The sequence below is a fragment of the Molossus molossus genome, unplaced genomic scaffold, assembly GCF_014108415.1.
Source record: "Molossus molossus isolate mMolMol1 unplaced genomic scaffold, mMolMol1.p scaffold_m16_p_8, whole genome shotgun sequence".
In the NCBI taxonomy this organism is placed as follows: Eukaryota; Metazoa; Chordata; class Mammalia; order Chiroptera; family Molossidae; genus Molossus; species Molossus molossus.
Genome location: NW_023425402.1, coordinates 81,316,648 through 81,333,162, shown reverse-complemented (window position 1 = coordinate 81,333,162; position 16,515 = coordinate 81,316,648). Strand labels below are relative to the sequence as shown.

The following is a 16,515-nucleotide window of genomic DNA, read 5'->3' as shown; positions in this document are numbered from 1 at the left end:
CTTAATCTATGACACTAGGGAAAATGATTTTTAACATTTTCTTAAAGTTGTAAAACAGAATGCAGGTATATTATATGTCCTATTTTAAATAATTTCCAGCTCAAAAAAATGTTACCCTTTAGTCTTTTTGTTGAAAAGGTTGAATACATTTTGATTTTCCCAAGCTTTGAATGGACCTTTATTTATTTGTTTTAACCTTCTCCCAACTTCTTGGGTTAGGGTGCTTCAAAAACAAAGCTATGTAAGAAATAAGGTTGATGTAGCCATTTTTTCATTCAGCTGACATTATCTGAGCAACTGCTTTGTGCCAGGCGTACGTCTAAAAGCTGGAGCTCTAACGGAGAATAGTATGAAGAGTCTGTGCAGGTGGAACTCATGTTCCAAAATGAGGAGAAAGGCATGGAACAAATACACAAGTCAAACGGTGAGAGGAGCTATGGGGAAAAATTAAGCAGGGTTAGGAAGACAAGGAATACAAGGTGCAAGAGAGTGGAAGCAATTATTATTTCATATAAAGTCGTCTGGAAAGCTCCCTGATTAGGGACCCTGGAAGAGCTAAGGGAGTGGGTCATGAGAACACATAGGAAGGGTTCTGCAGACAGAAGAAGGGTCCCAAATCTGGAGCATGCTTGGAATGTTTGTGGAACCACAAGGACACTTGTACACCAGAGCAAGGAAAGCAGGGGAGGTACACGGTGAGAGAGAAGGTCTGAGAGCTTGTCTGGGGCAGGGATGGGGCTAGCTGCAGGGAGTGGTCCTCAGACCCAGCTGCATATCATACTCACCCTGGGAGCTTTAGACAAAATTCCTGGGCCCAGTCCCAGAATCTATTTTAATTGGTCTAGGTGGAAGCCTGGTCAGGTCTTCCTAAAATGTTGCTGGGATAGATCTGGTATGTGCCTGAGGTCCCCTATGCCCCAGTGAAGCAGGACTCTGACTCTTAGTGAGATGGAAGATTTTGCACAGAAGAATGACACAACCTGGTCATCCTGGCTTGCCTCCTTCATCCACGTTTTCTTTGGCCCCCAAGATCATGACTTCCTATAGAGCTTGGATGTGGTCTCACCCTTTTAGGGGAGAGAGTGGAGAATGTGGTCATGAGCGAGAGCTCTGGGTGCCTTCACCTGCCCCTCCTCTGCCAGGCTGTCTGGTAGGTATCAGGGATGTAACAGAAGGAAAGAAGGAGATCTTCTTGATCTTCTAGGGACAAGAACCCCTTTATTCCTTTCCAAAATGGGTGGGAGGCTGCTTTAATCTGTTTGGGCTGCTATAACAAAATACCACAGACTGAGTGGCTTATAAGCAACGAAAATGTATATCTCACAGTTTTGGAGGTTGGAAGCCCAAGATGAGATTGCCAGAATGGCCAGGTGAGGGCCCTCTTCCAGGTGGCAGGTTTGTCTTAGCTTCACATGCTGGACGAGGTTAGGGAGCTCTGTGGGGTCTATTCCAGAAGGGCGCTAATCCTATTTATGAGGGCTCCACCTTCATGACCTAAGCACCTCCCAAAGGCCCCACCTCCTAGTACATCTCATTGGGCATTAGAATTTCAATGTATGAACTTTGAAGACTGTAGCAGGGCCCAAGTTCCTGCCTCTAGCATTTTCTTTCCAGCCTTCAGTCAGAAATCCCCATGCCTCCCTCCCAATGGTGCCCTGAAACCACAGGTATTAACAGGAGGCCTCAGAGAAACGATGAGCGTATATGTCACTTCTGCTGACCCATACGTTGAAAGTACAGAAACACATATGTACGCTAGTGCCCACAAACCCATGCATTCAGGGAAAGAGCGCAGAGAAGGATGTACTTGGAAGCAACATAGCCTTGCACCTCTCTGCCTTTGGAGTAATAGTGTAATGTAGTGTTTCAGAGCAAGAGCTTTGCAGCTGAATGCATCCTGTTTCTAACACTTCCTAGCTGAGTGATTTATCCTTTGTGTGCTTCAGACAATGGTGTCAAATTCAGAAGACTGTGGTAAGATTGAATGAGTGTGTAGGCATTAGGTTCTCAGAAAAGTGCATGGCACATATTTAGTGCTCAATAAATCCTAGATATAATACAGTGATAGTTTCCTTCGTGACTTAATCATCGTACAAACGGACTTCTCTCTGCTTTTATCAAAAACATAAGAGAATTTTATGCCCATAAAATGTCTTTTGGTAGCATTTTTGACAGGTTATTTTCTTCTCTGTTGTTTAATTGTTGAAAGCAAAAACACGCTGCTTATTAAGGAGTGGTCTAAATTTCAGTTGAGGAAGAAAGGCAGGCTCAGAACATTTTTAGCGCACAAACAATCCATTTTCTGTGATTGCTGTGCAAACATAATTGTTGGCAAAGCTCTCTAATTCCTGGCCTTCGTGTGGGTAAAAAGAACAGCAGCTTCTTTTGGACAAGTCGAGGCCGGGAATGCATAGAATTAAGATGTGGACAAGGCATGATTTCAGTATTTTTCTCTAGAGAACCATCTGAAGTGCCTACTTTGCAAACAAAGATGAAAATCTGAGATGTAGTTCTAGCCTGCCAATCTGCTCCCACTATAGAGGTTTCTACACAGTGGATGAAGGTGGGGCAGGATGACAAGGAAGGAGGTGAGGAACTTTTATCCTCACAGGAAGGGGACTCCTTGGACTTACATTATTTCTCCAACTTTCTCTACCCAAATGAATATTTCATCTTTGATTTATTAGAGTCGGAAATTTAATAAATCTTACTGGAATATGAAACAATGATTCAACATTTATTGAAAATGTAAATGTGATACTTAAAGGTACTTCTAGTCCTTGAGGTACCTTAAAGGTAATGTACCTTTATTCAAGGGAAAGCTTTGTTTCAGAGCTTTGTCTGAGTTTTTGACACCCCATCTGAGTGGTATTTAAATAAAAGTGAAATAGAAAATGCCCCTTAGGAAAAAATGGCCTGGTTTCAGCATTTCTCCTATATTAATTTGGAAGACTCATTTTAACATTGCCCCCAGGATGGTCTAAATTTCTCAGTCCCACACGCTGACCTCAATCCTTTCGGCGGCGTCTTCTACTTCATCTCTAAAGTGTCTCTACTTCCGTTATTTCTTTTCAGAAGGCAGTGAGTCCATAACATATTCATTCTGCAAGTCTTTGTTTCTGCTGTTTATTTGTTTTTAATCTATTGACATTTTGCACACTCCTCAAAAATAAGCTCTCTGGGTGATTTTCTGTGATTTTCCCACATCTGGAATATAGATGCTTCTTTGCTCTCTCAATTCTTTGTCCTTCATTTCATGCCTTTAGCTAATTTTGTTTTCTGTTTTAGCCACTTATCTGCACCCTTTGTAGCATCATAAACAGCTCTGTAGAGAAGAGTGTAAAATTTGTCTCAGTCATATTTGTATGCCATACAGTAGCATATATATGCAGAACTCAACAAATATCTGTAGAATTAATAAAACACAAAGACCAGGAAAAAAAAGTTCTCAGAAGTAGAGCATACTTTTCTCCTTTTCTTTTGCATGTCATCCCATCACCTCATGGCTATTTGGATTGCCACCCCTGTGTCTCCATATTTCTTGTAGGACAGGCCGATAATAGACACTTCTTGCTTAAAACACTTTAATACTCCTAATTGACCTTAGATCAGTGAGTGATAATTTGACCTTGGTAAGAGGAAATCCAAACTTTAGTCAGTGTCCTTCAAGATTGACCTATGCCAAGTCGCATGCCACTCCAAGTCGCATGGCACTTTATGACAACCATACTGAATTTCTCGGTGTCCCAGAAACGGTTTTTCTGCATGGAATGCTTGTCCATCTTCTACTGGCTAAATCCTCATCTACCAGGTTCAAGATAACATGTTTTTTTTTTCCGTGGAAAACATCCCTAGTTCCCTATACCATCTCCAGCCCCAGATGGGATTGAGCCTTTTTCCATTGTGATCTAATATATAAGAAAGATTAGGAAGACTTGGGTCAAGGCATCATTGTGCTTCTTACCAAGCAGTGACTTTAGACCAGTGCTTCTCACACTGTATCATGCATCAGAATCACTCACAGAGCTTGTTAATTCATAGCTGGGCCCCATCTCCAGAGTTTTCGATTCAGTAGTTCTGGGATTTGGTACTGAAAATTCGCATTTATAATGAGTTGCAAAGTGACACAGATGATGTTCTGGGGATCTAAGAACCCTGCTTTAGATCATTTATTTGACTTTTTCAAGCTTTTGTTTACCATCTGCAAAGTGAGGCTAACAGAAGTATTTTAAGAATTAGTTGAGTGTTTGACCTGAATTAGTACTCCATCAATGGCAAATAATATTGTCTCTATGTTATAATTATTTCATTACACTATTTGGCAGACTGAAGTGCCAAATAAAGAAGGAATTCCATGGCCCAGCTGGTGTGGCTCAGTGGTTGAGCATCGACCCATGCACCAAGAGGTGGACCAAATCTTCAGTGGGGAGCATGCAGGAAGGCAGCCAATAGATGTTCTCTCTTATTTATGTTTCTATCTCTCTCCTTTCCTCTCTCTCTAAAATCAATAAAGACAAAAATTATTTTAAAAAGAAGGAGCTCCATGGAAAGCAGAGACTACATTCATTTTCTTATTGTTGTACCACAGGTACTTCATGAAATGCATTGGTTAACACTAAAAAACATATAATGGAATAAATTCAAAGTAAAAGCATTCAATAAATAAGAAATGGCATGAATTCAGGGACTTCGTTATAGGTAGCCACTACACAGAATGTTCCAGGATTCCCCGGTTTAGCTTGCTGTATTCTCGGTTTTCCTAGGACTGTTTTTGCTGATCGGTTCCTAAGTTACTTTCGGTTTTGGTGAGTCAGTCCCCACAGCTTTTGTTTCAAGCAATACAAAGAACATTTTTCTGTAGGAACCAGAAGTAACCACCTGGCCTATTCATCTGGCTCTGTAGTCTTTCATACTGAATGAAAGCATTGCAGCCATGTGCTTTCTGTGTCTGCTGTGCCTCACTGTATGCCTGCAGTAAACACTGATGTGAGTTAGAAATTAACGTGAAGAATCTAATTTGCAGTGCTTTGTAAACTCATGACTCCTCTTTTGAGAAACCTTTTCTGCTTTGCCTGTCAGTTTCTACCCCATCCTCCTCTTTGATCTCAGATCATTATATTTTATATTCAATCATCAGTTCAGTAAATTTTTTCTCTATCCGTCATGTGGCAGGTATTGTGGTGACGATGCCACATAAGAAAAAGTTCTTGCTTCACAGAACCTAAGCATGGCATTAACAATTCGCAAGCTTCCCTGTCTCCCATGCCAAACTGTGGGCTTCCTAGTAGTAAGTGCACTGTTTGATTGATTTTGGGGTCTTCAGCTCAATATCTGATATATGATAGATATTCATACACATGGATTATTATTTACACAGAGAGACCCTCTTTGTTATATTGGTGCTTAAAAATGGAACTGAGAACCAGAGATCATTTTCCTTTAGTCCATGACATTATTTGGCACTAGATTATGTGCTATTTGACCTGCAAAGTATGTTTGTTTGAATTTCAATTAGGGCCATCCAATAAAATGTGGAAGGTTTTATGTAACATTTCAGATTTCCAGCTTCTTTCTTCCACCATTCAGCTGCAGTTAATTCCCACTCTGCCTGCCCTCTTTGCCACGACCCCTACCTTTCCCTGTCATATTACACAGGTGTGTATGTGTGTACTGTGTCATGTGTATTTGCATGGATGTGTGATGAGGAAATTCTTTAAATTCTACATAAATCTACCAAAAGTTTATCTTTACAAGTTTATAGCAACCTAACTCCAACATATTCCATTTTTTCTTTAGTGATGCAGAGTGCTAACAAGAATTTGCTTTCATTTGCAATATCTACCACATTGAGTCATCCATCTAAATTTTTCCAAGTTTTTTTTCTTTCTGCATTTTCACAGTAGATTTTCTCAATTAATTAGGTAGTTGCCAGCTCCTTTTCAACTGTAATGTGTATTTCAGTCCAAAGTAAAAATATATCTAAATCTATCTGGCTTGGGTTATTTTTCTACTTTATGATTTTTGAACTAACACTTTTCATTTGGCTTGGTTTTGTCATATGATATTAGCCCATTTAAGAACATAAAATTGAATTAAAATGAAAGTTTATCAAACTAAATATAGTCATGCTCTGTTTCAGCTATCCTTAAAAAGAAGAGGAAGCAAAGATTTGCCAAAATCTGAAAAAAAGACCCAACAGACTCCCACAGAGGTATGTGGAAATAAAATTTCTTTATATTTACATAAAAATGGACTTCCACCCTCTTTTTCTCTTTTCCCAAGATCTGAAACACCAGCTGCAGTTTGTGATTCCACCGTTGTCCTTTGCTACTTATTAGCTGTGTAATCTTGAACAAGTTACTGAACACTTTTAGTATTTATTCATAAGTTCACTCTGAACATTAAATTAGGTCAAATGTGTAAAGAACTTTACAGAATCTGGCTGAGTCCATAAATGGCACTGAGTGCATATTAACTATGTGTTTCTTCCAACGAATAGGTTTCATATTTATTACAGTCAGGGGAATTCAGACCACATTAAAAAAAAAAAAAAAAAAAAAGAACGTTGTTGAAATGACAGCCATACAGTTGTGTGCAGTTACAACAGATAATAATCTCTGAATAATGATAACCACAGTTTTTCTCTTTTTATATTACTTTCTCATTTTATTGCCAGTATGTAATATTGTCTTCATCTTTTATTTGCCAAAGAAGTAAAATGATTTGGAGAAAATATGTAGCATTTTCTCTCTCTCTCTCCCCCCCCTCTTTCCTCCCCCTTTCTCTCTCTCTAAAATCAATAAATATATCCTCTGTTGAGGATTTTTAAAAACTCTTAATCACAAGGAAAAGGAATAATTTGTACAGGTGTCCTTTTATGTTTTTCCTTGATTTGCATAAAAATGGTCTCCCATCCTCTTTCTCTCTTTTCTCTTTTCCCAAATGAGGAGGACAATGAAGATCTGAAATGCCAGCTGCAGTTTGTGAAAGAAGAAGCTGCTTTGATGAGAAAGAAAATGGCCAAGATAGATAAAGAAAAGGACCGATTTGAGCACGAGCTCCAAAAGTACAGATCCTTTTATGGGGATCTGGACAGTCCTCTGCCCAAAGGAGAAGCCGGCGGGCCTCCCAGCACCAGGGAGGCTGAACTCAAGCTACGGCTGAGACTGGTGGAGGAAGAAGCCAACATCCTGGGCAGGAAGATCGTGGAACTGGAGGTGGAGAACAGAGGGCTAAAGGCGGAACTGGACGACCTGAGGGGTGATGACTTCAATGGCTCAGCCAACCCCCTCATGAGGGAGCAGAGCGAATCCCTGTCGGAGCTGCGGCAGCACCTGCAGCTGGTGGAGGACGAGACAGAGCTGCTGCGGAGGAACGTGGCGGACCTGGAGGAGCAGAACAAGCGCATCACAGCCGAGCTCAACAAGTACAAGTACAAGTCCGGTGGCCACGACAGCGCGCGGCACCACGACAGCGCCAAGACCGAGGCCCTACAGGAGGAGCTGAAGGCGGCGCGGCTGCAGATCAACGAGCTGAGCGGCAAGGTCATGCAGCTGCAGTACGAGAACCGAGTGCTCATGTCCAATATGCAGCGCTACGACCTGGCCTCGCACCTGGGCATCCGCGGCAGCCCCCGCGACAGCGACGCCGAGAGCGACGCGGGCAAGAAGGAGAGCGACGACGACTCGCGGCCGCCGCACCGCAAGCGGGAAGGGCCCATCGGGGGCGAGAGCGACTCGGAGGAGGTGCGCAACATCCGCTGCCTCACGCCCACCCGCTCCTTCTACCCCGCGTCCGGGCCCTGGCCCAAGAGCTTCTCCGACCGGCAGCAGATGAAAGACATCCGCTCGGAGGCCGAGCGCCTGGGCAAGACCATCGACCGGCTCATCGCCGACACGAGCACCATCATCACCGAGGCGCGCATCTACGTGGCCAACGGGGACCTGTTCGGACTGATGGACGAGGAGGACGACGGCAGCCGCATCCGTGAGCACGAGCTGCTCTACCGCATCAACGCGCAGATGAAGGCCTTCCGCAAGGAGCTGCAGACCTTCATCGACCGCCTGGAGGTGCCCAAGTCCGCGGACGACCGTGGCGCCGAGGAGCCCATATCCGTGAGTCAGGTACAGTTCTGCCTATTGCGAGCCAGGGCGATGGCAAGGCTGGCCCGCGGAGCGGTCCCCGCTGGGGCGTCTCCGCGCACAGACTTCCACGCCCCGCTTTAGAGAAGTCCCAGCCCAGAGCCTCGCTGGGCTGGGAGTCTCACCGCGCACATGTCGTTCACACTGCCCTTCTTCAGGCCTGAGGTTTTCATCACCCCGTTACTTAGGAACTGCCACCCCAATGCTTAAAGGGAAACTTTATTCCCCACCCCAGTTTCCGTGTAAAGATGAAAGGATTTTAAAGATTTATAACTATCATTATTATTAGTCAACATTTGCAGTATTACTCCACTGATTCTAATAGACCGAGCTGCAAGAAGATCCCTAATAAGAATCTTCAATTGTTGATTTGCAGTTTTCGAGCCAAGATTCAAATTGAGTTTAAAAAAAAAAATTTTTTTTTTTTCAAGTTACTAAATTGATGTGCAACTACTGCTAAATGTAGAAGCCGGCAGAGAAAACAGACAACATTGTGTCTGGAGCTGGGCCAAAAGGAATAAATGAAAGCCTTTACCACAAGTTGAAGTAACATAATCATTGATTCTAGAGTATATCACTGTCGGCTCTGTAGTGGAGAATCTCAGGACTGGGGAAGGAGTGTTAGACTTGAACTTTCAGGCAATACTAATTCAGAGAAATAGTAATAACTATTCCCGAACAGGGAAAACCAGCATTTTTCCTTCATCCTAATTTGTAGAGGCACACCCGATGAATTGGACTGAGCTCCTCTAGCCAGGTATGATGGCCAAAGACCAATGCATTTTGTCAGTTAACCACCTAAGAGATAATTCATAAAACAAAGCAGGCAGTGCCACCCTCTGTGGCAAGCCTGGTATCCTGTATCCAATGGAGAACCGGCGGAAGTAGAAGCAGCATGCATGGCTTTTGAGACACACGAGAAGTTTAAATTTTAAAATCAGTTTGTACACAGAAGCATGACTGACATTAACTTAATGGTCTGTTAGTCCCAACTAGAAAAACCCCAACCCTATTGCTTATTGATCTTGCATGTTGCTCTGCTTGGCTATGGGAAACAAAAATAATCTTATGATCTTATGATAAAACTTCTTGAATTTTTTTTAATGTTGATGCTTATTCCTTCTATTTATTGTATCAAAAATTGGGTTTCAGTTTCCTTGTTAGAGCTTTTTGGATACTTTGAGCATGTGATTTTTCAGTTATATTCTTGGGGGCGGGGGAGACATCAGAGTGAGAGAAAGCACTGTGTATAGTACCAGGCTTTCAGATTTTTTAAATAGAGGCATATGGGAGGGTTCTGCTTTATCTGAAGTTGAATGCTTAGATTAGTTTATATAAACTTATGTTTTTAAAAGTATTATTAATTAACTCTTCTCTTTGTCTTTGCATTTACCTTCCCAGATGTTCCAGCCTATCATTTTACTTATTCTCATTCTTGTATTATTTTCATCACTTTCTTACACAACAATATTTAAACTTGTCTTCCTTTTTACACTGTTTTTTGTACTGTAAATCTTTCATCATTTCCCATTCATTGTAGTATTTTCAGTTTGTTTATTTTGTTCATCCTTCAAGACAAGAAGTAAAAGAAGTATAATTTCTGTAGTAACCAATGCTATAAAAACACTGAAGACTGCTTACTTTCTTTAAAAAGATCCATCTTACCAGTACCAAATTCAATAAGAAGCCCAAGCACTAAAATATTTCAGGTAAGGAAGTGTGACATTTTTTATAAATCATTTTAATTTGTGCTTCTGTCTTCTGCATCTTAATTTATATCCTTCTTGATAAATAATTGGCAGAGTGAATATAAGAATTGGCTAAAACTCTCAGCTATATTCTCAGTAGTTGACTAATGACCATTCAAAAGCTAGACATTCACACTTTGGTACATTTCCAACAACTATGTAGGTGTATAACTAACTACCTTTGCTAGTTACATCAGACTAACAGGATAATTTTGATATCCAATAATGTGACCCTCATGGAAACTAATTCATTGCAATGTTGATTGTGTTCTGTTTAAAAAGATGTGTTTTGAAGCATGAGAGTGGATTAGGCCTTAGTTCTCTGAGAAAGTAATTATCCCCATCCTGCTGCATTTGACCAGGTTTCAACCAGACCAGCATTGCTGCATGTACCTTTACACTTGGAGCCAGAAGCTGAGCCATTTTCCCTTGTCCTCAGATAAGGAGAATGGACAGCATTCCCGAGGTAAACTCCCAGGGCACATACCTCCCAGCCAGGTCAGAATAGGCTTTCTTGCATCAGAACAAAGAAATCACAATTAACAGAGCGAGGACGTTTAACATTTCTTCTAACTATGGCTAGTACTCCACTAAGATGAGTTCTCTATTCTGTTATTCCCTCCCACCCCTTTCATCCTATCCTCTAATATATGGTCATGTAGAGCTGCTTCCAGAGCAGGAAATATACTAGAATTATAATATGTGAAGCCTTTTGAATAAGGAATATGGTCATTCTTTAGAATTTTATTAAGTTACAATCCACAGCCAGTGGTCTAGTTCCAATAGGGATTACTCTGTAGACATAAACTTACTTTGCTGAAGTAACTTACTTCCCTTTCTATCTCAAGTGGCCTGGATAGGCTCCTTGTGCCCAGAAGACCCTGTTAATCCATCTCGTTGGCACTTTACCCAGTGGGAAGGAGGAATAGCCAGTGCCACCGACGATGCAGAAATCATAGCACTCGCTGAAGTCACATACCTGGAGGTGCTCTCAGTTTGGTTGGTGGAGATGAAAATCTGTAGTCAGGTATCTTGCATCTCAGAGTAAGGAATAAGCTTTGCTCTGCTGTGGAAGTTGGTCCTGATAACAGACTTGTAACCTCATACCCCAGTGCCTCCTTTTTCCTTTAAGTATGAATTTTTAAAAAAGAAAAAAATGAAACACTTAACAGTGGTTGAAAGTTCAGTTTAAAATAACTGCTCTTAATCTCCATGTTGTTGTTGGTTTTCTCCTTGGCTTTTATTGCATTTTGGTTTGGAGGGGAGGAGAGGGGTGGAGTGAGGAGTGGTTAACCAACAGTTGGCATCTGTCACTATGTTCCTCTGGCTTTTCATCTTGGAGATTCCAAAGGCTAGGTAGAACTTCATGACAAAAAGAAGTGGAAGAAACTTGAGCTACATTTGCTCAGTTATCCAAGCATTTACTTTTTTTTTTTTTAATTCTCACCCTAGGATATTTTCCCACTTATCTTCAGATAGAGTAGGGGGGGGGGCAGAGAGAGAGAAACATCGATGTGAGATAGACACATCAACTGGCTGCCTCCTGTGTGACCCCGACCAGGGCCGGGGACTGAACCATAACTGCAGTACGTGCCCTTGACTGGAATCGAACCTGTGACTCTTTGGTCCGCGGGCCCACACTATAACTGCTGAGCCAAACCAGCCAGGGCCAAGCATTTACTTTTTAAAACATTTTATCTCAGGGAAAGCAATCACCTTAAGAAACAAAATCTGTTTGTTGGATCTCTGATAAGTCTCCAGAACAGAGAAACTATGTTGGCAAAAAAACTGAAAGCAAATGTTTGAGGGCTGGAATTTATCTGAAATATGTATCACCTTTGGAGCAGATCCACCCAGCTAAGCAGTGATTCTGTTACCTGCAAACATCTGCTAGTATATGGAGGTCTTCTGGGTTGTCACATGACTGAGAAGCTCTTTTGACATTTACAGGAAAGGGGTCAGCATTTCAAATAATCGTCCTGCTCAAACTGCTGATATTGTCCCTGTGGCAAAATGTGGTATGCAACGCACTTTTCACTGCTCAAGTACCATGGATATTCACTACGCTGTGCATATGTTTAAGAAACTGGCTTCAGCATTTTACCTTTTTGAGAGGAATCAGGAACTAAATATCTAGATCAGTGGTTCTCTACCCTGGCTGCACATCTGAATTCCTGGGATGTTTCTAGAATTGAGGCCCTACCTTACACTAATTGAAAATGAATGTACGGACATTTATATTTTTTGAAATTCCCGAGAACCACCTCTTTAGATGTTTGAATTGTCTAAAATATATATACACAGCCTATACCAAGGTTCCAGTAACCTATGTGGTAATAACTCTATGAAATCATTGGTTGTGTAGGTGTGAGTGGACCTTCAAGTTGCAGCCATTCAGCAAATGTCTTCATATCCTCTCTAGAGCATTTCCCACCTTTGTCACACAGCCTCTGCCATGGCAGAGCAGTCCCATTTTCTCACTGGCGATGGGTTCGAAAACTCTCCTTTCATAACACAGGTTCTTGAAACCAACAAAATCAAAGACAAGTAGGAATATTATATGAGAGAAAGGAGAACCAGGATACATAGTGCGTGTCCAGAGCCACGCGCACACGGAGATAGAGGCACGTGTGCACTCTGAACGAAATTCTCAAGGTAACACCACATACACTCACAGCTTCACAACGCACCCCTTTGTCGCCTTTGTCGTTATATACTTACCTCTGCTAGAGAGCTCCTCTTGTTTATTAAAAAAGTGGACGTGGTATCCCACAGATCCACCTGGAAGGATGGATGCAACTGACTCTACCCTCCACAAGGTAAAGGGTGTACACAAGAGAGGAGGGGGAGGAGCAAACAAGGGAGCGTGGATCCTGTCTATTTAGCAAATATTTCGAAGTATCTGCTATATTCAGTATAGAGGAAGTGAGATTCAGTGTCTACTCTTTTAGAGCCTTCAGTTGGTTGATAGAGCAGGACAGACATGTAAACAGCTAATTCTAACATGTCCTGTAATGGATTGCAAAAAAAGTCTTGTGGTTATAATTTACTGTTTAATGGGCTCCTAATAGCATGTTAGATTTAAAACACACACACACACACTAAAAGTCATAGGCATTTTGGGACCGAATGATACCACAAATACATTCAGGGGTGGTATATATACGTAAGTGATATTTTGTGACCTAATTAGAAAGGATTGGCTGATCAAAGGAGGTCTGGGATAACTGAAACACCAGCCTCATCTTCAGATCTCTTGTGAGGGATTTAGGTCATCCTGGCAGCAGGGGTATTAATCTCACCTATGAACTCTTAAAGCACTGATCTTATAGAAGAATTTTATGAGAATCGCAGACTCTACCAAGGCCCCCAATATATGGAACCCCAGTAAGATACTGGGCAGGGGAAACAAGACTCACTTCCCTACTGCTCACAAATGCTGGGAGTTTGGGGGTCACTCTGACAGCTCTTCTGAAGTTAGTGAGACAATTTTACTATATAGTCTAAATCCAGGGAAGCCCTCTCCAACCCTGCCCCACCCATTGCGTAGATGGCTTCCTAGTTTGCGCCTGCGTGCACACCCCCACCTCTACCGCACTGCAGTGTACAATGAGCGATGCACCCAGCGGCAGGAAATTCAGACCGGCCTCTATCTTAGGGGACTGCACCTGCTGGGGGCCAGTAGTTGGACGGTGGTCTCTGCAGTCGGCCAGCAGGCGTGAAGTGAACTTGTTTTTTGTTTTATTCTCGCTGGAACCTCAGCTCTTTTGCAGACACCCAGGATCTAGGGTGCATCTCTTCCCTACACCTCAAGGTGCAGGCTTGGGAAGAGAAGTTAACAAAGACTAGAGGCCCACCACCTCGGAAAGAATTTCTGTCCTCTTCTTTGATCCTGTTACTTGTGTTATCTTTATTGTAGAAACCTAGTTCTAAAATAAGAACACCCAGGCTTGGTTCAAGAGAACACAATCTCCTGATTATTGAAACAGAATTTTCTCCTATTTGTATTTTGGAGCTGTGCTATTTAAACATCATGTTGAAAAATAAATTCAAGCCAACCAACCTTATTGCTGAAAATGTCCTTGAAGGCACATTCTTGGGTGTAGGAAGAAATGTCTTTGGTAATTTGGCCTAATTTCAGGGGAAAAAAAAATTCAATTGACTATTTTTAAGCATAACCAACTCAAATCATAACACAAAGGGAAGTTTGGAACTGAGCCTGGAGTGTGTGCATTGGCTGCATTCCCCAACTTTCACACCAGTGTGTGTGGCAGAGAGGCATACGGCTGTTCAGCCAGCTGCCAGTGAGGTTTGCAATGTCCGTTCAGTAGCTCAGCCTTAACTTCAGACACTCATGCAGTGTTTGTAGCTATATTGTTCCAGAAATACAGCCCACTAGCATCTGGTAGAGGCATGCGTGGGGTCAGATACCCTAACCGAAGGCAAGGACTGCAGAGAAAGTGGCGGAGGATGTCATCAGAAAAGGAGGAAAGTTCTGTTCATTAAACTGAGCTGTGGCACAGTTCAGAGAGAGTATTTGTGAAGACACTATGGCTTAAACCCTAGTTAGAAGCCAGTTAGGTCTAATAGAAAGTAGTTTTGCTTCTGTTTGTAATTTTGATTCAGCTTTTAGGAGGTGAAGGGATTGCATACACATTTTTTTATTTTTTTTATTTTTATTTTTTATCCTCACCCGAGGATATTTTTCCATTTTTTGTACAGATAGAGTGGGAGGGAGAGAGAGAGAGAAACATCGACGTGAAGGGACACATCGAGTGGCTGCCACCCGCACAACCAACCAGGGCCGGGGACAAACTGCAACCGAAGTACGTGCCCTTAGCGGGAACCGAACCCGGGTCTCTCCGGACCGCAGGCCGACGCTCCAACCGCTGAGCCAAACTGGCCAGGGCTGCATACACATTTTGATGAAACTAATGTTTCCTGAGTAGGTCCTGGTATTTTCAGCAACCTACTTGTGAATTTCAGAGGGAAACTCACAGAAGAAGAAAGCTTTATGGCCTGGACATGGTGGGAAAACCTTTGTAGTGACTGCATTAAATGTGGTAACACACTAAATATTTCTAAATTCTTGTGTGTTGACCAGTTGGGAGAGGAGAATATGGTGGTAGCTATTTTAAGTTTTGGCTCTTCCGAAAGTGGGGGCAAAATCATAGAATCTCTAAAGGTCCTTTTGATGTAACTTGATGTAACGTAATACATTTCAGTCTACACCTCTGCTTAGAGACTCGCTCTCTCTAAAGTATTGAGTTGCAGTTTTAAAATAACTCTGCGGCTGCCCTGGTGAAGTTACGGGTAGTTGTTAAGACACTTTCAGGCATGACTTTCAAGTGCAGTACTTGAAATCTCACTTAATCGGAGGACAGGACCAGCACCTGTAACGCTCACATCTTAAAAATAAGGAGAAACTTCAGAAATCTCCACCTTTCACTATCCGATAGCAGGCTAGGCTCTGTTGTCCTAAAGAGCCCCATCTTGTATCTCAGATGTTTATGTTTAATAAACTTAAAGCTATTGAGATTTCCTGGTTATTCAATTTCATTGTTGCAGTTATAAAAGGTTTTTTAGTTCATAGTTGTAGGAGTTGTCCTATAGCTGTATTTCAAAATAAGTACCATCAAAATCCAACACCTGAAAATAAAGTTGCATGATTTTATAAATTTACAAAATGTATGATACAAGAATATATAACCAGTGGTGTCTGGTAATTATTCAGCCTTTTCAAAAATATTTATGTAACTTTATCGACTTGTGTTTTCTAATGTTTCTTTGAATGTTGGCTAAACCAAAATTCCTGTGTAGGGTATTCAAGCCCAGTTTATATTATTTTGTTTTTCTTCTGGTTAGTTTTCTTTGAAATTATCAGCCCATTTTTAGATATCTTAAATAACTAAAAGTTTTTATCTTATACCAAAATATGTATTAAGTAAACAGTAAATTGGAGGACCACACAGTTGAAACACTAGACCCTTTTACAAAAGCTTAGAACACTGACTCATTTCCCAGAAGGGCCAAAGGAGCCTGCAGTGGTCAGGATGGAGCAGCTATTTCAGGAGCTTAGTTGTACTGCCCACTCCAGTGTGGGGGGTGGGGGGGGGTGGGGGGGAGGGCATGGAGATGATTGATTCTGAAGAGGTTGCTTTACAAATTTATTTTATTTTTTAATTATCACCTTGCCTTTATCATTAAGACCCCATTGCCACATATTAAATATATACAGACTAGGTTCCACGTTGCATGACTTTCTGCTCTACAAAATGGGTCTGATTTCTGTTTTTCTGCAGAGATGAACAAGTCAGCAAAGTGTCTACAAAATGCCTCTGATTTATGCAAGCAGATTCGTGTAGAAACATAATGGAGATTTTGGAGTGGGTAGTCATTTCTCCTTCAATGAATATAATGCCTTGCCTCAACCCCATGCTTCAAGGTTTTTCACAGAGGCCTGAAACTAATAAAACTCAACAAGATTCTTTACATTTAAGTCCATATAGTGACTAAGGAAAGAATTTGAGTTTGAATCACGTGGCATCCTTTACTGCTCTGCTGAAGTGTCTGATCAAGAGGCAAACAGAAGCACTGCTCACATTTTTGTGCATATCTTGCAACAT

At 41.7% G+C, this 16,515-nt stretch overlaps 2 protein-coding genes across 3 annotated transcripts in view; both read left to right on the top strand.

The window, feature by feature from the left end:
- SOGA3 (SOGA family member 3) overlaps window positions 1-9,664 on the top strand; it is a 37,230-nt gene extending 27,566 nt beyond the window's left edge. The window contains exons 5-7 of the mRNA XM_036249177.1: window positions 6,140-6,211; window positions 6,948-8,123; window positions 9,543-9,664. Of these exons, the coding sequence (XP_036105070.1) occupies window positions 6,140-6,211; window positions 6,948-8,123; window positions 9,543-9,653 (1,359 nt within the window). The 3' untranslated portion in view covers window positions 9,654-9,664. The remainder of the gene's footprint in view (window positions 1-6,139; window positions 6,212-6,947; window positions 8,124-9,542) is intronic.
- The window catches only part of KIAA0408 (KIAA0408 ortholog), a 34,638-nt gene continuing 25,824 nt past the window's right edge, over window positions 7,702-16,515 (top strand). Inside the window, exons 1-2 of one of the 2 annotated variants that reach the window (XM_036249176.1) lie at window positions 7,702-8,114; window positions 9,543-9,850. The gene's annotated coding sequence lies outside the window, so the exon portion shown is untranslated. Of the gene's footprint in view, window positions 8,124-9,542; window positions 9,851-16,515 lie in introns of both variants that reach the window. The other variant, XM_036249175.1, reaches the window with a different exon arrangement.